The sequence below is a fragment of the Xiphophorus couchianus genome, chromosome 3 (assembly GCF_001444195.1).
Source record: "Xiphophorus couchianus chromosome 3, X_couchianus-1.0, whole genome shotgun sequence".
Taxonomy (NCBI): domain Eukaryota; kingdom Metazoa; phylum Chordata; class Actinopteri; order Cyprinodontiformes; family Poeciliidae; genus Xiphophorus; species Xiphophorus couchianus.
Genome location: NC_040230.1, coordinates 18,857,404 through 18,877,543, shown reverse-complemented (window position 1 = coordinate 18,877,543; position 20,140 = coordinate 18,857,404). Strand labels below are relative to the sequence as shown.

Here is a 20,140-nt window from a genome sequence, read left to right as displayed (position 1 = left end):
ACAATAAATTTATTAGTGGTTTCATATATTCACTGTTATGTGCTGCAGGGGTTAAACGACTACAGGCCATAATTAATTATGTCAGTGTTGATCCTGATATTGGTATTGATATTGGTAATCAGTTACACTACTATTTTTTTTTTGTTTTGCTATTAAATACAAACTTGTATGATACATTTCTTGTGTATGCCTCTCTGTAAATACTTCTATCAAATTATTTTCAGTGTGTAATTACATCGTAAAGCCACTAGATGGGGGCAGTGCGACATCCATGCTACTCCCTAGTGAACTTTGGATCTTAAGGAGGGACTCCACCTGGAATGTGGGCTAAACTTTAAAGGTACAGTCATATGACTCCCAGTTGCATGAATGTGAGAAAAACAGAGCTGAAAATGCTCCCTGGGGAGATTTCGGGTGGTTTTGTGGGCCGGATCTTGACCCTGCGGGAGCTGACGCTTGGCCCACTTTAGCGCTGATCCCCGTAGATAAGATGTTGGGAGTAAACCTCCCGGGATCACGGCAAACTTTAGTGCGTGATCGCAAACTCTACATACATGCATGGAAGATTTGCACTCTAACGGGAAAACGCCACTGACGGTAAGGGAAGATCCGGGCAGCATGAGCCGACAACAGGCAGAGATCCCACCTCGGAGGAGAGTAGCAGCGGTGAGCGCTCCCGCTCTATCCGCCTCACGGCTTACCTTACCCGGGGTCATGGACGCAGAGGGGAGGGTCGACGAGTCCAGACTGAGGATGCACATCTTCAAGAACGGTATGTCACTATAAGTGTTAATAGCATAAAAAGCTGAAAAAAATATTGTAAGTTTAGGTCGACATTGAAGCGAGTCTTTGTTAAAGTGCAGCTCATGATGCAGCTGCACCAACAACACTTTCTCACACAGATAAAAACCCTGAGAGGTTATACATGTGAGCTCAGTGTTGAACTACAGTATCGCGCTTTTCTTGTCCTCAACATCCTTATCAACAATTTTATATTGTGCCAATGCTTTTTACTTGAGGTTTGGGTACTGGTATAGCAAGCTATATAAATAAAATTAAAAAAGAGAAGGAAAGGAAAACAAACTTTCTAACACATCACCAAATTGCTGGACCTGTTGCATGGATGCCGGATGATTTTGCTCCATTATTAGTAGATATTGTCTCATACAAATAAACTTCTGAAACCTCTGGGATTAGCATTTTTGCTAAGTTAAGCAATTTTTAAGACCTGGTGAAAACATTTATCCTACTTTATTCAGTGGGTCATATAGAATCCAAGAGGATAATGTATTTTGTTGCTGATAACTGTTTAAATAATAGAGGTATAAGCATATACTACTAGTTATATTTATACAGTATGACTTTCAAAACAGCATTCGTATTTGACTATTTTTTTAAAGAGATTAAGAGACCATATTTAATTGATTTATTCTTAAATCCACTGACAACTTTCTTCAAAAATTCTTTAAGTAAAAGATCTGATTTATAGGCCTGATTTTCCACATCACTGTCAGGTTTGCATATTCCACCTAATAAGTAGAAGGAAGTATTCTTGCACTGAATTCAAAAGACATGAATAGAATAGATGTAATGCACGTAGAGATGCTTTACATGATGAATGTGCAGTCTGAAGAATTCAACAAATATTATCTCTGTTGAGATACACTGTGACCTTTGATCCCAACACCAGGAAGTCAAGTGATGCTTTGCTTCAGGCATTTTGTTTCAGTCACAATCAAACCATTCTCCTAATGAGTCTGCGATTTCTTTGTACGTGCATCAGATTCCCCTGGAGGCAGAGTACCTCAGCGTGACCACTGTGATAAAATAATAGAATTTATTTCTTTTCATTAAGGAATCTTTGATATAAGAGAACAGAAATCTCAACAGTTAATGTATGAGAGCTAAACACACAACAAAACCTCTGGATGCAGTAGAGTGTAAGTTGGACCTTCCACCTGAACTCGTTAAAAAAAGCAGGCGGCAGACATCAGAAGTTACCAAAGAGGCTGTGGGATGCCACATCACATGTCTGTTAGCAGGAATGTTACAGCTAACCCTCTGTTTCTGAGGCCTCACTGAACTTCATATTCCAGCTCTGCCTAAAGATAAAAAAAAGAAGATCCAATTTTCTACATTGTTTCGATCAATTCTTTTACTTTTTTAATTTTTTTATTTGGTCTAGGATGATTTTTTCCCAAGAACAAGAACAGGACACATGTCACTCTGCTTTACCTAACATATCCATTTTATTGGCTAACCAAACATATTCAACTGTATGAACACCTTGTGCTGGCCTGCGAAATGTATCTCCTTCTTGAATTATATTCAAGGACTGCAAATGATTCACACAGTGCACTTTGAACACACCTTCCTTAACATTTTGTTTACATTTGTTAACTGAAGTGTTGTACTACTCATATCCTCTCACTAGATGGATTCAACTATCTTTTATTTGGGTCTAGGTGGTGTGTCTCCATCAGAGCGAGGCCTGGCTTGGCGTTTCCTGTTTGGCATGTACCCATGCAGCTCCACCGCACTGGAGCGGTCTTTGCTGCGGGAGCAATTGTTGGTACGTTACCAGGTCATGAAAAGGAGGTGGCAGCAGTTTCTTCCCTCAGCGGTGCGGATGCAGCTCAACGGCACTGATGGTAAAGGTCCAAACATGCACAAACTCTGATATCAATGGGAAGCAGATGACTTTCATTTCCTGCTCTGATCCCTTTTGGCTCAATCTATCTCACCTCTGCCACATTTTCCTTTCTGTCCCCTAAACACCTGTGCTGATGTGACCCAGCCAAGTTGCTCGCAGCGGTTCGGTACTTTGACCAGAGGGAGGCACAAACCCAGCAGCAGGACCAGGATCAGTCTGAGGAGGTGAAGGACAGACTGGCATTCTTGGAGCTTCAAGCTCAGGTTGATATAGTTTTTATTTATATGTATAAATGTCTTAAATGTGTTGGTGTAGATGTAGATTAACCCTCACGGTTTAGAATAGTTAGTTCTTTTAACCTGGGCGTGGTGAAGTTGATCTGTTTAGGAAAGCGACCCAACAGGATCTAATTATGTTAAACAAACTGTCATTTATTTACTCAGGTATCATTTGACATTTCCTAAACCCTGAAGGTGAGGGAGCTCCAGCTCATGTTAGGTCATGTCATCTCATTCCAACAGCTTACTGTCTTCAGCCCTTCTTTTTTTTTTTTTTACATAAAAAGAAAGTTTATAGAAAAGAACATAATTTTATTCAAACATAACAAGCTGAAATCAAATCAAGCGATATTCATATGAATTGAAAGATAAAAAATGTAAAGGAATTAACCCTATATCCTTGCAGCCAGCGAATCATGTGACCCAGTTTGATCTAAGATAAGGATTTTGCTGCTGTGGTTTCCAACCAAAGCAGCTCCAAATCAGTTGAGCGCATCAATTAAGGAATGATGAAAGCTGAGAAAGTCAATACAATGAAAATATTAGTATAAATTTTATTTAAACTGAATGTTGTCACAAGCCAAAGATAGTTGTGACGAAAGAAGACTTAAAGCTGCAACTGCAGGAAAAAAGGATTCTGCATGTACTGTATTTTTAGACTTTTATTTTGAAAATTTTAAAATGTGTATTATTCTCCTTATACTTGGCGTTTATCTATTACTGCAGTGTGCAGTAAGAAGAAAAATCCAAAGAGACTAATTATTAAAAACATCGAGGCATGTGAAAGTTTTTTCAAAGCACAGTAAGACAACTTTTTATTAACATAGTTTTTACATTACTTTTTAACAGATACTGTTTGAGCGCATCACATTTGACCTGGAGGAGCTGCGGGAAGCAACACGAATCATTAACAAGGACGTTCCCCGCACAAACAGAGACCTGAGCTACTACCAGTGAGTTTTTTTTTTCTGTAGTTATTGTTCTTGTCTTTATCAAATTTTGTGAATCTGCCGAGTCATTTTTTGATGAGGTGAAGGTAGAAATGCCACAAAGATAAAGGAGCACCACTGCCATTTTATGTAAAAATGTACACTTGTTTTCCTCCAGTCGTGTTTGGTGGTAGATTTGGTGACAGTAAACCATTTGACACAAGTTCACGTCTCACTTGAACAAGGTGTGTCTTGTTTGAGATTAGTCATGCATCCTCAATTTGCTGTCCAAGTGTAAATTTGAGTTCAAGTGAGTGTTGATGCATTTTATTTGTCTATAAAGTGTACCCATGAAAATTCATGACAGACACTGTCAAAAATCTGGACTCGTTACACTTTTTTGTGTGTCCAGCACTCTGATTACAGTTTGTTTGGATGTCATTATTATTGAATTTGATATTTTCTGTGATGATTTGGTGTGTTTGGGTTTTTATAATTTCTTTGTGGTTTACATGTTCTACTCATATTCCTTTCATATCAGGTCTGTATTTATTATTACTTAATATTTCTCATTCTTATCATTTTGGTTTTAAAGGTCTTGCCGTACATGTTCTTTCTTTTGTATTTAGCTTTCTTCAGTTATTCTTGTCAGATTTTTCCTAGTTTATTTGTGTTTATTGTTAATTTTCCTTCAGTCTGTCTGTTTACCTTTTCTCCCAGCTGCACTTTGTAATCAACCACCTGCCTCTGGTCAGTAATCACCCTCCTCTGTGTTTAGACTCTGGGATTGTCTTTGCCGTCTGCTGAGCTCATTATAGGAGCTACTTCTGGTAAAAACGTTGCTAAAGGATTAACAGAGGAGCCATGTTGTGATGACTTCCTGAGAATTTTATATATATAGCATTTTTATAACAACTGAAGGTAACATAATTACTTGACTGTGCCATAAAATGGCACTATGTGCCAGGAAAATACATAATACTGCCCCTTTAAATTTTTTGGCTTAAACTTCTTTGCCTGGGTCTTTTCTAACATCAAACATGACAGGCTTAGACAAAATCCAGAAAAAACTATATTCCAGTGAGGACAGGTATTTTGTGTATTATATTCTGAACAATTAATCAATATTAAAGTAAATAAAAAAGTTTTAGCCTTCACCTGATTTTTATCAGTTTATCTATTGTCATGTTGTTATTCACAAAAACTAAGAAAAAAAAGATTAAATTGTTTTATACACGCCCTGCGACAGACTGGCGACCTGTCCAGGGTGTACCCCGCCTCTCGCCCGGAACGTAGCTGGAGATGGGCACCAGCAACTCCTGACCCCACTAGGGACAAGGGTGAACAGAAAATGGATGGATGGATGGATGTTTTATACACCTTGTCATTGCACATTATAAACTAAATTATACTTATTGATATTTATCTGAGCTTGATAATTGTTTTTGCTAATTCCCAACAGTGTGTTCTTTTTCTATGCAAATTCATGTAAAGTCACGTCTGTCACCTCTGCTAATTGTTCTTGCTGTTTTATAGAATTAGCCGTTTTAAAATTTTCCTAAACTTCCATTTGTATTCGACAGGATGATGCAATGACAACAAGTTAGATGTTTCTTTGTCACCTAAATGCGAGGGTCTTTATACTGAGGATAAATGTACAAAGGGAACATATTACATAGACAGTCTGCAGAATTGTGGTATTGCCTTTGAATTTTCATTATTTCCTAATCATTTTAAACTTCTGTAAAATTAAAATTTAAGAAAATGGCATTCTTTTTCTCAGGAAAGTCTGGATTTTACCATGTAAATATTTTTTAAAAATGTATTTCTGCATATCCGTGCCTTCTTTTCATTACGCCTGATTTTTCTCCCAGTTCTTTATGCAGAATATGATTCCAGCAGCTAGAATCCTAATACTTCCTCAATGTTTCTTCCTCATACTACTATTGCCTCACTTGCCTTTTACTTGTTTGTTCCCTGACACATATCACCCCAAATTTCTTAGTTTAAATCAGCTGCTGGACTTATCTGTGGTTTAAAACATGCCCTACATTACAATAAAAATACTTAATATGACGTATGACCCTTTTAAAGGAGTGTTTGCATTCTTCTCCAAACCAATTGTTACAAAAAAAAGATTGGGGGGGGGGGAAGATGCGGGCAGATTGTCATAAATAACAACAACCAAAGAAAATACTAAAAACATTCCTTTTGCAATTTCAGGAGGAGTGTATATATAGTTTGTATCTAATATACTGAGACATTGGAAACTTAACAGATCTTCCACAAATCACTTGTTATTGTCTGCAGAGATGAAGGTTTAGGGAATCTGTTGGTCCTGAGAGACATCCTCATCACTTATGCTGCTTTTCATCCAGGTAATCAGACCGAATCAGCCCAAACTAAAGTTTATTTTTCCTCTGATAACTTTCTGTCTCCTTGTTGTTACGGCAGAAGTTAGCTATGCCCAGGGAATGAATGACCTGTGCAGCAGGTTCCTGGAGGTCCTTGACTCTGAGGTGGACACCTTCTGGAGTTTTTCTTCCTACATGGAGAAGTTCTCCAGGGATTTCATGGCTGACGGCTTACGCAGAAAAATAGGTGAGATCAACAGAAAGAAAAAGCAATTTTGTTTGTAGCAAATGTCACAGCAGCAGCATAATTAGTTTGTTTCGTGCAGTATTTCTTTCTCTTTTGACATAACTTTTTTTTTGCTTTAGATGTTATTGATTAAGACTCCTCCTTATGATGATAGTTTTTATGTTGACTTTAGATTGTGCTAATCTTATTTAAGATTTGAATTATGATCAATCACCCTTGCATTATTCAGACATTATTGCATTATTCATTAGTCAGACTCAACACAACCTAATATAATTATTTAAGAAGGTAAATGTGTGTTCATTTTAAAACCCTATTTAGAAAGGTCGGCTTAAATGTAAATGCTTGGTGTGGAAGATTTAGACTGTTTAGAGAGTCACTATTTTTCTTAAAGATTCTCACGTTACCTTTTGACAAGTTAGTTCAGAAAAATAACCAGAACTCCAAAATATTTGGGATCATTATACAAAAAACCCTCAATAAATCCAATAAATCCTTTGTGGGCTATCATTGTGATATTTTAAAGAAATATGCATTTTGGAAAATATAAATTATAGAAAGGTATATTTGAATTAGAGAGGTATATTAGAGAGAGAGGTTTCGAGAGGTTCCGGCTAGAAATAGTCGGTCTCACCTCGACGCATGGCTCTGGTTCTGGAACCAGTCTCCTTGAGAGGGGCTGGACATACTTCCACTCTGGAGTTGCCCAGGGAGAGAGACGTCGGGCAGGAGTGGGCATACTTGTTGCTCCCCATCTCGGCGCCTGTACGTTGGGGTTTACCCCGGTGAACGAGAGGGTAGGATCCCTCCGCCTACGGGTGGGGGGACGGGTTCTGACTGTCGTTTGTGCTTACGGGCCGAACGACAGTTCAGATTACCCACCCTTTTTGGAGTCCTTAGAGGGGGTACTGGAGAGTGCTCCTCCTGGGGACTCCCTTGTTCTGCTGGGGGACTTCAACGCTCACGTGGGCAACGACAGTGAGACCTGGAGGGGCGTGGTTGGGAGGAACGGCCCACCCGACCTGAACTCGAGCGGTGTTCTGTTGCTGGACTTCTGTGCTCACCATGGATTGTCCATAACGAACACCATGTTCAAGCATAAGGGTGTCCATATGTGCACTTGGCACCAGGACACCCTAGGCCGCAGTTCGATGATTGACTTTGTCATCGTTTCATCGGATCTGCGGCCGTATGTCTTGGACACTCGGGTGAAGAGAGGTGCGGAGCTGTCCACTGACCACTACCTGGTGGTGAGTTGGCTCCGGTGGCGGGGGCGAAAGCCGGTCAGACCTGGCAGGCCCAAACGTGTTGTGAGGGTCTGCTGGGAACGTCTGGCGGAATCCCCTGTGAGACGGAGCTTTAACTCCCATCTCCGGCAAAACTTCGAACACGTCCCGGGGGAGGTGGGGGACATGGAGTCTGAGTGGACCGTGTTCCGTGCCTCCATTGTCGAGGCGGCCGATCGGAGCTGTGGCCGCAAGGTTGTCGGTGCCTGTCGCGGCGGCAACCCTCGAACCCGTTGGTGGACACCTTCGGTGAGGGATGCCGTCAGGCTGAAGAAGGAGTCCTATCGAGCCTTTTTGGCCTGTGGGACTCCGGAAGCAGCTGATGGGTACCGGCGGGCGAAGCGGCATGCGGCTCGGGCGGTTGCTGAGGCAAAAACTCGGGTGTGGGAGGAGTTTGGAGAGGCCATGGAGAAAGACTTCCGCACGGCTTCGAGGCGATTCTGGTCCACCATCCGGCGTCTCAGGGGGGGAAGCGGTGCAGCACCAACACTGTTTATAGTGGGGATGGTGTGCTGCTGACCTCTACTCGGGACGTTGTGGGCCGGTGGGCAGAGTACTTCGAAGACCTCCTCAATCCCACCAACATGCCTTCCACTGAGGAAGCGGAGCCTGGGGACTCTGGGTTGGGCTCTCCAATCTCTGGGGGCGAGGTCGCCGAGGTGGTTAAAAAGCTCCGCGGTGGCAAGGCCCCGGGGGTGGATGAGATCCGCCCGGAGTTCCTTAAGGCTCTGGATGTTGTAGGGTTGTGTTGGTTGACGCGACTCTGCAATATCGCATGGACATCGGGGGCAGTTCCCCTGGATTGGCAGACTGGGGTGGTGGTCCCCCTGTTCAAAAAGGGGGACCGGAGGGTGTGCTCCAATTATAGAGGGGTCACACTCTTAAGCCTCCCTGGCAAGGTCTATTCAGGGGTCCTGGAGAGGAGGGTCCGTCGGATAGTCGAACCTCGGATTCAGGAAGAGCAGTGTGGTTTTCGTCCTGGTCGTGGAACACTGGACCAGCTCTACACCCTCAGCAGGGTCCTGGAGGGTGCATGGGAGTTCGCCCAACCAGTCTACATGTGTTTTGTGGACTTGGAGAAGGCGTTCGACCGTGTCCCTCGGGGAGCCCTGTGGGGGGTTCTCCGGGAGTATGGGGTACCGGGCCCTTTGATACGGGCTGTCAGGTCCCTGTATGACCGGTGTCAGAGTCTGGTCCGCATTGCCGGCAGTAAGTCGGGCTCGTTTCCGGTGAGAGTTGGACTCCGCCAGGGCTGCCCTTTGTCACCGATTCTGTTCATCACTTTCATGGACAGAATTTCTAGGCGCAGCCAAGGTGTTGAGGGGATCCGATTTGGTGGCCTCAGGATCTCATCTCTGCTTTTCACAGACGATGTGGTTCTTTTGGCTTCATCAGATCGTGATCTGCAGCTCTCGCTGGATCGGTTCGCAGCCGAGTGTGAAGCGGCCGGGATGGGGATCAGTGCCTCCAAATCCGAGGCCATGGTCTTGAGCCGGAAAAAGGTAGAGTGCCTTCTCCGGGTCAGGGGGGGTGTCCTGCCCCAAGTGGAGGAGTTTAAGTATCTCGGGATCTTGTTCACGAATGGGGGAAGAAGGGAGCGGGAGATCGACAGGCGGATTGGCGCAGCGTCTGCTGTCAAGCGGGCGCTGTACCGGTCCGTCGTGGTGAAGAGAGAGCTGAGCCAAAAAGCGAAGCTCTCGATTTACCGGTCGATCTACGTTCCCACCCTCATCTATGGTCATGAGCTTTGGGTCATGACCGAAAGAACGAGATCGCGGATACAAGCGGCCGAAATGGGTTTTCTCCGTAGGGTGGCTGGGCTCTCCCTTAGAGATAGGGTGAGAAGCTCAGTCATCCGGGAGGGACTCAGAGTAGAGCCGCTGCTCCTTCACATCGAGAGGAGCCAGTTGAGGTGGCTTGGGCATCTGGTCAGGATGCCTCCTGGACGCCTCCCTGGTGAGGTGTTCCGGGCACGTCCCACCGGGAGGAGGCCCCGGGGAAGACCCAGGACACGCTGGAGGGACTATGTCTCTCGGCTGGCCTGGGAACGCCTCGGGATTCCCCCGGAGGAGCTGGAAGAAGTGGCTGGGGAGAGGGAAGTCTGGGCCTCCCTTCTGAAGCTGCTACCCCCGCGACCCGACCTCGGATAAGCGGAAGAAGATGGATGGATGGATGGATATTTGAATTATAGGTTTTTCGATGGCCTTGCTCCTCCATCTGAGAACTATAAGAGGAGACACCAGAGGAGAATCACTAGAAAATATTTGGACTCTCTAAGTATCAGATTGGTGAATTTATATACCACTCACTGTCAGGCAGCTCTCATCAGCAGCACTTCTTACATGAATGCTGCCAAGACCGAGCCCCTCCTTCTGCACCCTGAAAATATCAGGTAATCAGAATCCTTTTAGAAAATTCAGATCTCCACCTTTCTCAAGTTTCACAAAACAAAAATTATTTTAAAGAACGTGTTAATAGTCTATACCAGGTTAGTTAATGCATGATCATATAATTTTATTTTCATATTGGGCTCTGTATAAGGTGGTACTTATTTTCACAGAATGGAGCTACACATAATATAAAAATGAATTTATGAAACCTGTATGTACCCAAAATCCTGTGATGATGTTTTGTTCCCAATTTCAACTGCAAAATACATTTGAGACCTCTAGTGGTTAAACACAGTAAATGACATTTTCCAGCTCGGAAAATTGTTTGTTTTGGGGGAACTATTAGAACATTTACTGTTTGCCTTCATTGCCAAACAGAAACGTTTCTGAGTGGTAGAATGTTGATCTGAAAGTTCAAATCAAGTCTTTTGTTTTGAAAGAGTTTGATTTGAGCTGGAAATGTTTACTTACTGTATTCCAGAGCTGGAGGCTGATTTGCTGAAGGAGCTGGACCCTCCACTTTATGCTCATCTAGTCAAAGACAACATGGAAAGTTTTACATTTTGCCACAGGTAGAGCATTTGTAGCACATTTCACATATTTCACATACTTTGTTTTAATGACTTTGTTGTTTTATTTTAACGCGAAACGTATCTTTAAATCTTTGGTTTATATTCTTTGTGTTAAGGTGGCTGCTGCTGGGTTTTCAAAGAGAATTTGAACACAGTGATGCGCTGCGTTTGTTTGAAATCCTGAGCTGTGACCATCTGGAGCTAATCTCACAGCAGGTTGACCGCGCTCGATATCAGGAGAGACTGGACCAAAAACACTACACAGGTGAAACGCTGGTAAAAAGCAGAATACCTGTGCTTACAGTTCTCCTGTAAAACACCTAACATTGCTGTATCTTCACCTTACGATGTCTTCAGAGGACAGATCAGAGTCACCACGGCAAACCTTCAACACAGACTTCACCTTCGAGCTCTTCATCTGTGCAGCCATCCTGCTAGATAACAGAGAGTGCCTGCTTCGGTGCCAAGATGACGTGCAGCTAATCCAGTTTACCAGCAGGTTCGAGCCTGTGGCTCCTATTGGACACGTTTGGATATGTTTGTCTTTTCAATGTATTAAAAACACTTTCTTTTTTGCAGTCTTCAGGGAAAACTGGACCTGAACAGCACTTTGGAGAAAGCAGAGAGCCATTTCTACAACTACTGCAAGCGGTGTGCATGGGATTATATGAATGGGCACTGCCGAGAAAACAGTAGCAAACCTGAAGACTTCTTTTATCAACTCCGTAGTTTGTTTGTCCTAAAGTGACAACTTTCTCACTAGCTATAAAATCACAGTTTTCTTCTATCTGACATTTTAGGGACATATTGTTTGATTTATTTCAGTTCGAAAAGAACACTTGTTTAATGCTGCTTAATTGCTTATAATTACTATTAATGTACCGGTACACTATTTATTGAACGTTACTCTACAACTGTTGCAAGTTATTGTGTTTACAAATGTCAACAGCATTTAAAACTAAGTCTGAGCTTAATGGTTTTCTGATTTTTGTATGTGAATTACCACTTTATAAAAGAGGGGTGTGCTGTTATGCAAGAGTCCTACATCAGCAATGTGTAGATGTGGTCTTTCCCAACAGCTGCTGTCTGAAAAAAAAGAAAATGGTGGCTATATTTAAGGCCAGATGGCAAATGTGTTGGAGAGGCCAGTGCAGCGAGAATAGACCATGTAGTAACAGGGAAGTGAAATACACACCCACTGTGCCTTACAGAGGGAGTCTTGCAAAATGACTTATACTCCTTGAACTTTTCTGCATTTTGTCACGTTGCAACCTTGATGTGTTTTATTTTGGTTTCTTTTACGTTAGAAACCAACACAAAGTGGTCCATAGTTGTAAAGCCAAGTCAACAAATTATAAATAGCTACAAACAAAAATTTAAGCGTCACAATTTTTTGTATTCAGTCCTGTTCACAAGCAAACATGCACCATAACAACTCCTCAATTTAAAAAAAAAACAACAAAGCAGGTTGAGTATGTGTGTAATTTAATCTGAGTATGTAACAGCTGATCCTATAAATTGTTTGTTGATGAACATTAGTGAACAAGCAACCCTATAAAGACAAAGGAACAAACCAGACAGAGCAGGGATGAAGTTATGGAGAAGTTTATTGGATAATCGCCTCCAGCAGTAGGTGCCTAAAATCCTAACACATGAATCCTTCTGCAAGTATGCTGGTGGAGGAGTCATGCTGTGGGAAAACTTTGCTTAAGCAGGGAGATAAAAAATTAACCCAATTAAAGGAAAAACAGAGTTAAAAACAGGGTAATTCTGGAGGAAAACATGTTTGAGGCTGCAAACCACATGAACCTGTGGTGGAGGTTCATTTTTAGCACGACAATGAGACTAAAGCTAGATCCATATCCACAAAAATGTTTTATATTAAACCATATTACTCAATGGCTCAGTAAAAGAGAAAACTTTAATCCAATTGAAAATGTGTGGGGTAATATTACATTTTATAATCTCTGATGTTGAAGTTGGCTGAATTCATACCACATTTCAGATTTTCTAAACTTTTGAAAACATGTCCTATGTATTCCATTAAAGAAATTATACATTAAGTTACATCAGGTTTGCCTATCAATTAAACTCATAAAACTTAACTTTTGTTTTGCTTTATGTCATTTTGACCAAATTTGGAATTGGTTAGGAAAAACAATGCAAAAGAATGACCTTACATACAGAAGCATAACCTCAAGAGGTACAAAACTTTGTGTAACTTTGGCTTGAAAATATCCCCTGTAATGTTTTCCACAAATTGTCACTGTATGTTGCTTAATGTGTTGCCGATTTTTGCTTGGAGTTACTAACAAGAGTTGTTAAAACATTTGAAAAAAATTATTTCGGAACGCTGTGTATCATTCATTTAACTGCTTGCACATGCAATAAAGCATGTGAGTAACATTAGTTTTCTTGAGAAAGGCTTCTTTTTAATATTTCCTATCTTGTCTTTGAACAGTTAAGTCATTGCAACTTTCCAAAGTTCTACAAATTTACCTTTTTCCAGTTTTAATTTTGTTTAGTCAGAAAATTAGTGCCGAGATAATAATAGCCAGCTTTCATTCAAGGAAATCTTGCCAGTGAGCAGAAACACGGGTCTAGAACTTTCCTTGGTGGAGTCACCTGACACCTCCAGTGGGCTCTGCCCTCACCAAGCGTTATAAAAACAGGAGGGACAGGACACTCATCCGCTGCCCGCCAGGAGAAGAAGGGAGTGCTGGAGAGGAGCTCAGATGGTGGTGTTTAAAATAAGGCATCACTTTAATTCAGTAAACTATCACTTCCTGAGCATCTAACTTCACAAGGTAACTGAATATACAGGAAGCATCGCTCTTCTGGCCTCGCTTTATAATCTATCTTGTTTGTTGCTTGGAAAGCCTGAATGCAAAGTAAGAGGTACTGACATATTTCAGGTTTGCATGGTCTCTGTCAAACAATAGCATGACACATGAAACCAAAATCAATGCAGTAAAATTGTAAAGTTGTACAACCAAAATCTGAGTAATTTTCATGGCGAAGTGATTTTATTTGTGGTGTGTGGGCAAGACATAGGAACATTATGTCAGGACTTTTTTTCTCCTGTGTTGCTCAGTTTCTAAGTCAATAAAACATTTTTTCCAAAAAGAAGGTTTCAGGCCTTGAAGTAAGTCACTTGGAGCTGCTTTTTGCATTGTGACATTTTCCTGTTCTAATAATGGTTCTCGGTTAGGTGAGTGCAGCTCCCAAGTGCTTCGGCCTCTCAGGGGCTTTGTTAGATTTCTTCTCTAATCAATTATGTCACTGTGCAACAATAGCCACAATTTTCTTTATGTTCTTTGTAGATCACTCAGGTCAGCTGACCAGCTGCTCCTCAATATGCCTAACACATAAAAGAGGCTTATGGAGGCTTTTGCTGTGGCAGGTTGAAATATGTGACTACATCACTGCCTGTTTTTAAATCACTAACTAATTTCTTCACCCTGGCCTTTGACACCACATGATATGTTGATTTGAGCTTTTACTTATTTTATGCAGTAAGCCTTTTATTGCATGGCTGGTAATATTTTGAACATATTTTTGTATTCTATATTTGAGTCTTTATTTTGGCATTTTAATAAATTTTAAGTTCTTTCTTAATAAAGCTAGATGGGGTTGACTGGATTGGATATAAGACCTTTAGCAAGCCTGCAAAATTACTATTGAAAAACATCTAGTTTCTTGTGGATGCACAGAGTTCTAAGTATTATTACAACAATTTATGAGGCTTAAGCAGAAAGACATATAAAGACATTGGCGTGATAAACACCGTATGTACTGATTTGAGATTGAACTGCCAATGTAAATGTGCTGAAATACTAAAAGTCTTTTTGTTTGTCTTTTGAAGATGTCTAAAGGACCAGCAGTAGGCATTGATCTGGGTACCACTTATTCATGTGTGGGTATCTTCCAGCATGGCAAAGTGGAGATCATTGCCAATGACCAAGGGAACAGAACCACACCAAGTTATGTGGCCTTCACAGACACAGAGAGGCTTATTGGAGATGCTGCCAAGAACCAGGTGGCCATGAATCCATCCAACACCGTATTTGGTAAAAACACTGCAAGACAATAATACAAAATAGGATTTCACTTCTCCGTCTGTTTTATTTCTCAATTTTTTTAACATCAGTTCCTATTAAAATGCAAAATCTCTGTACACACAGTGAAACTTTCTTTTCATTGTTGCTGAATTAATGACAGATGCTAAGCGTCTGATTGGTCGCAAGTTTGACGACGCTGTGGTGCAATCGGACATGAAACACTGGCCCTTCAAGGTTATAAATGATTCCTCAAAACCAAAGATGGAGGTTGAATATAAGGGGGAGATCAAGTCCTTCTACCCCGAGGAGATTTCCTCCATGGTTCTCACCAAAATGAAGGAGATTTCTGAAGCTTATCTTGGCAAGGTATGCTGCTTGGAATGCTGTTGCTACAGAAAAATCAATTTCCAGCACCAAGACTTACAATGAGACATATATTTTCATTAACTGAAATTATTTCCATCATTTCAGCCTGTGAACAATGCAGTTATCACAGTTCCTGCTTACTTCAATGACTCCCAGCGTCAGGCCACCAAAGATGCTGGTACCATCTCTGGCCTCAATGTGCTTCGCATTATCAATGAACCCACAGCCGCAGCCATTGCATATGGCTTGGACAAAAAGGTGACCATCAATCTAATGGCTAAAATGCTAACCTCTTGCTTTTATGTTGCTTTTACAATTTCCTTCTATTTATTTCAGGTTGGGGGTGAGCGTAATGTTCTCATATTCGACCTTGGTGGCGGTACGTTTGATGTGTCAGTCTTAACAATTGAGGATGGCATCTTTGAGGTCAAGGCCACAGCAGGGGACACCCACTTGGGTGGGGAGGACTTTGACAACCGCATGGTCAACCACTTTATTGCCGAGTTCAAGCGCAAGTTCAAAAAGGACATCATCAGCAACAAGCGGGCCGTACGCCGTCTGCGTACAGCGTGTGAGCGAGCTAAGCGCACCCTCTCCAGCAGCACCCAGGCCAGCATTGAGATCGACTCACTCTACGAGGGAACAGACTTCTACACTTCCATCACCAGGGCTCGCTTTGAAGAACTCAATGTGGACCTGTTCCGAGGAACTCTCGAGCCTGTGGAGAAGGCCCTGAGGGACGCCAAGATGGATAAAAGCCAGATCCATGATATTGTCCTAGTGGGCGGCTCCACACGTATTCCAAAGATCCAAAAACTTTTGCAGGACTTCTTTAATGGGCGTGACTTGAACAAGAGCATCAACCCAGATGAGGCAGTTGCGTATGGGGCAGGTAGGTCTCCACAGAATTTACTCCTGTATCCCTAGAAGTAGGTGCAGATAAAAACTTTCCTGCAATCATGACTTCATTATTTGGAAACCCACAGCTGTACAGGCTGCCATCCTGGCTGGTGATAAGTCTGAGAATGTGCAGGACCTGCTCCTGCTGGACGTCACACCCCTGTCCCTGGGAATTGAAACGGCTGGAGGAGTGATGACGGTCCTTATCAAAAGGAACACCACTATTCCAACTAAACAAACCCAAACCTTCACCACCTACTCAGATAATCAACCTGGTGTCCTCATTCAGGTAGCACATTCTGCAAATAAAAGTTCACACCTCTTGATATTGGTTGACTTTTGTAAAATTTGACAGTGAAAGGAATAATCTGGGTTATTTAGCATGTCACAATATTAAAATAAGGGTTTATTTTTTCAGGCGGATTTTCACCATCTTAGTCATTCATTTATAAATGTCAAACTAAATATTTAATTAGCTAGCTAAATATTGTGTGTGCCAATTAAATATTTATCTCCAATTCAAATATTTATCTAGAAACTAAACATTTAGTTATCAAACTAAATATTTAGTTTACAATGTAGAACTATTTAGCAGCAATCTAAATATTTGGAAATAACATGGTGGAATTATAAATTAGGAAAATGAAACGCCAATATTTTTCATTTATGGCATGTTAAGTAACCCAAATTATTGATTCTTATTTTTTTATTTTTGACTCTAAGCTGTATAAAATGGCACCCCAAATTATACAGTACTACAAAAGTTATTTACCTCCCCTCACAACTTTCTGCTGTTTCTGCCTTTTTCTCTACATCAGATCAGGCAAATGGGTAAATAAAATCCAGGTTTTATTTACCCGGTGACTTTATTTAAAAGGGAAATAAAAACCTATCCAAACCCACCCAGCCCTATGTCAAAAGTAACAATTGAATTAGGTAATTAAATTATTAACTATATTTTATAAAAACAAGTCCAGACCAGTGGAATTTGATCCTTCTGGATCTGCACAACTTGCCATCATTTAAGAAACAATAAATGCCAGAGTGAGACTGTCTGGCTAATTAGTTTGTGACCTTGAACTCCTGCATCCTTATCATAATGTATAGTTGTGTAGTAAAAATAATCCAAACCACACCAGGAACTCGACCTCTGAATCGACTGAAATAGATTTTAGTGTCCAAGTGAAAGCCCAGACTCTAGCCCAATTGAAATGATGAGGCTTGACCTCCAAAACTGCATTATGAATTAATTTGTGTTAACTTTGTTTGATATTAAAATTACTTTGATTATTTGAAGAACTCAAGTGTGGAAAAACAGCAAGAACAGAATAAATCTGTAAGGGGATAAAAACCTTTTTAATTGCACTGTGCTAGTGTTGAAAATGTTCATTGATCCAATAAACATTAATACCTTGTTTTAGGTTTACGAAGGGGAAAGGGCCATGACCAAAGATAATAATATCTTGGGGAAATTTGAATTAACTGGTATTCCGCCTGCTCCCAGAGGAGTCCCTCAGATCGAAGTGACCTTTGACATTGATGCCAACGGCATTCTCAATGTGTCCGCAGTCGACAAAAGCACCGGAAAGGAGAACAAGATCACCATCACTAATGACAAAGGTTGGACCACATATTGCAGGGCAAAGATTGTTCATCAGAGAAGGTTCTAAAGTGACTGAAGCAAGCTTTATGTTTCATTCTTCCCCAGGTCGACTGAGCAAGGAAGACATTGAGCGCATGGTGCAGGAAGCAGAACAGTTCAGATCTGAAGATGAGGCCCAGAGAGACAAGATCACTGCCAAAAATTCTCTTGAGTCTCTGGCCTTCAACATGAAGAGCACAGTGGAGGACGAGAAGCTCCAAGACAAGATCAGTCCTGAGGACAAAAAGACTATCATAGACAAGTGTAATGAAGTAATCGCCTGGCTGGACAGGAACCAGGTGAGATATGCTTTCATTAATATCCAAAAACAAGAGCTTCATTTTTGAAAAAGTTGTGAAATCACAGATGTTTAGCAGAGAAACTGTGATAGACATTTTTTTTCACCTCCATATTGTGTTTTTACACTCTTACAGCTCTTACAACACAATTATCTGCTTCTTTTTTTACACAGACAGCTGAGAAGGAGGAGTATGAGCACCAACAGAAAGAGCTGGAGAAGATTTGCAACCCAATAATCTCTAAGCTGTACCAGGGGGGAATGCCAGGAGGAATGCCAGGAGGAATGCCAGGAGGAATGCCCGGTAGCTTCCCTGGCGGAGCCGGAGCTGGTTCCTCCTCTGGCCCAACCATCGAGGAAGTCGACTAAATATAAGCAATAAGCACAACAGTTACTTGTCTCAGCTTGACCACATGTACTGGCTGTTCAAACCATGCATTTTGTGCCAAATGGGCACACCATAAAAATTCTACTTAATTTTGCTCTACAGCATTACTGTTAGTGTAATGAGCTATTGCTAAAATGCGCTAAGGATAGTGCTTGCCAGAAGGAGTCTTGGTGTCTGAACTTTCTCACTTTCTGACATAATTACAAATTTCTATAGAGATGTTTTATAGGCCAGCACAAATAAGTTCATACATACCTGGGAAGTAAAGATTAAAGTATGTATGGTTCTCAACACTTTTGGCAAATGTGAATCAGACCCCTGAGTTAAAGTTTGCCCAACCATATTTCAATGCAAAAAAAGCTGTAGAGCTGTTTGTGATATCGCTATTCAAACTTTGTAAATCCAGAGACATTTCAGTTTTTGCCCATTCTTTTTATTTTAGTAGAGCTCACGCTTGGTTCCATTGGATGGAGAGTCTTTGTAAACATCATATTCTAATTCTAGTCAGAAAAATATCACAATCACAATCAAATTTGACCTATTTCATTCAGACACATGTGCTTTAAATTAAACCGTTCCGTTTTCAGCTCTGTCTGTATGTTTCTGGTCATTGTCTTGCTGTAAGGTGACCTTCAGTCCCAGTTTTACATTTTACAGGATTCCTTCCAACATTGCCTTGTATTTAAGACCACAATCCATCAACTCTGTTCACTTTCCCATCCCTATGAAGAAAAGCCTCCCCCCTGCACAAGCTTAACACTAGCATCACATCAGAGCATGTAAGGCAAAAGGTTAAATGTTTGGTCTGATGTGACCAGAGTACCTTCTACCACATATTAGACTTGTTGCCAATTGCACAGGGACAACTGAGCAATATTTTCACTTTTGAATAGTCATACCTTTCAGACAGCCATTCAGATGGGTTGAACAGTGAGACAAAACATGTTTAAAGCTGGAGGCATTTCTGCTGTTAAAGCCTAAAATCTTGCAATAAACATCTACGCATCTTTATTCCTGACTGTCTGCTGTGTTCATTGAGCTTCATGATGCTGTTTGTGTTGTTAAACAAACCTCTGAGAAATTTATATAGCTGCATTTATACTAAGATCAAATTACTTGGGTAGAGTGTGTTTACTAATTAGTTTCAGTGGATATTTGGGAGTAAAAACATTAAATTGGTTGAATCCCATTTCAACCAATTTGAATGTGCAAAACCCCTTGAAAAAGATTAAGTATTTCCTCCTTCCTATTGACAATCGTGTGTCATTAAACACAAAAATGCAGTGAAATGCACTCACATTTGAGGTTTGTTCAGTCTTCAGTGTTTAATTGTACATCTCTAAATCACTAAAGTTTACATTAGATAACTCTCCAACAAATTAATAAGTTAATGACAAGACATGCAATGTGGCAACTATACTACCGAGCTGACAGACTCTTTGATCAGTATATTTTAAGCTGTATCAACTTACCTCACAGGAAATTAAAGAAAAGGTGTTAAAACAGAGCTCCTGAGTAGGAGAAGTAAGCGTTTATCAACAGAATGTGTTGTCTGTTCTTGATGCATGCATGTGCTGTACAGACGTAAGAAGCAAGGGTCACTAACTGAATCATTTTTAATATCAACAGCAAAGGAAAACCATGTGGCTGCTTCTTCCAAATCACATAATTATGTGATCTATTTTTTTCTAATTCAAGTGTGACTTTAGATTGTCGAAGGTGCTTATCGGCAGGTGGTGTTTTCTCACACGGGGGCTTGTGAAACATGGATGGGGA

The 20,140-nt window shown here is 41.1% G+C and overlaps 2 protein-coding genes across 2 annotated transcripts; both read left to right on the top strand.

Annotated features, from left to right (window-relative positions):
- Positions 1-342: 342 nt before the first annotated feature.
- On the top strand, positions 343-13,052 carry LOC114141834 (TBC1 domain family member 15). Its single transcript, XM_028012686.1, has 10 exons — positions 343-772; positions 2,466-2,651; positions 2,798-2,916; positions 3,781-3,884; positions 6,171-6,238; positions 6,315-6,461; positions 10,619-10,709; positions 10,826-10,974; positions 11,067-11,208; positions 11,289-13,052. The coding sequence occupies exons 1-10, from the start codon at positions 559-561 to the stop codon at positions 11,455-11,457; spliced, it is 1,389 nt and encodes a 462-aa protein (XP_027868487.1). The 5' UTR covers positions 343-558; the 3' UTR covers positions 11,458-13,052.
- A 185-nt stretch (positions 13,053-13,237) lies between these two features.
- hsc70 (heat shock cognate 70) lies at positions 13,238-19,375 on the top strand. The gene is made up of 9 exons (XM_028012685.1): positions 13,238-13,516; positions 14,575-14,779; positions 14,931-15,136; positions 15,242-15,394; positions 15,473-16,028; positions 16,123-16,325; positions 17,458-17,656; positions 17,745-17,977; positions 18,151-19,375. The coding sequence occupies exons 2-9, from the start codon at positions 14,575-14,577 to the stop codon at positions 18,343-18,345; spliced, it is 1,950 nt and encodes a 649-aa protein (XP_027868486.1). The 5' UTR covers positions 13,238-13,516; the 3' UTR covers positions 18,346-19,375.
- The last annotated feature ends 765 nt before the right edge of the window (positions 19,376-20,140 follow it).

Excerpts from the sequence above, each read along its gene's own strand:
- LOC114141834 (XM_028012686.1), top strand. The coding sequence starts at position 559 with ATGGAAGATTTGCACTCTAACGGGAAAACGCCACTGACGGTAAGGGAA. Across the intron at positions 2,917-3,780 it reads TCTTGGAGCTTCAAGCTCAG|ATACTGTTTGAGCGCATCAC; the intron begins GTTGATATAGTT and ends ACTTTTTAACAG. Across the intron at positions 11,209-11,288 it reads CTAATCCAGTTTACCAGCAG|TCTTCAGGGAAAACTGGACC; the intron begins GTTCGAGCCTGT and ends TCTTTTTTGCAG.
- hsc70 (XM_028012685.1), top strand. The coding sequence starts at position 14,575 with ATGTCTAAAGGACCAGCAGTAGGCATTGATCTGGGTACCACTTATTCA. Across the intron at positions 15,137-15,241 it reads CTGAAGCTTATCTTGGCAAG|CCTGTGAACAATGCAGTTAT; the intron begins GTATGCTGCTTG and ends CCATCATTTCAG. Across the intron at positions 17,657-17,744 it reads CACCATCACTAATGACAAAG|GTCGACTGAGCAAGGAAGAC; the intron begins GTTGGACCACAT and ends ATTCTTCCCCAG.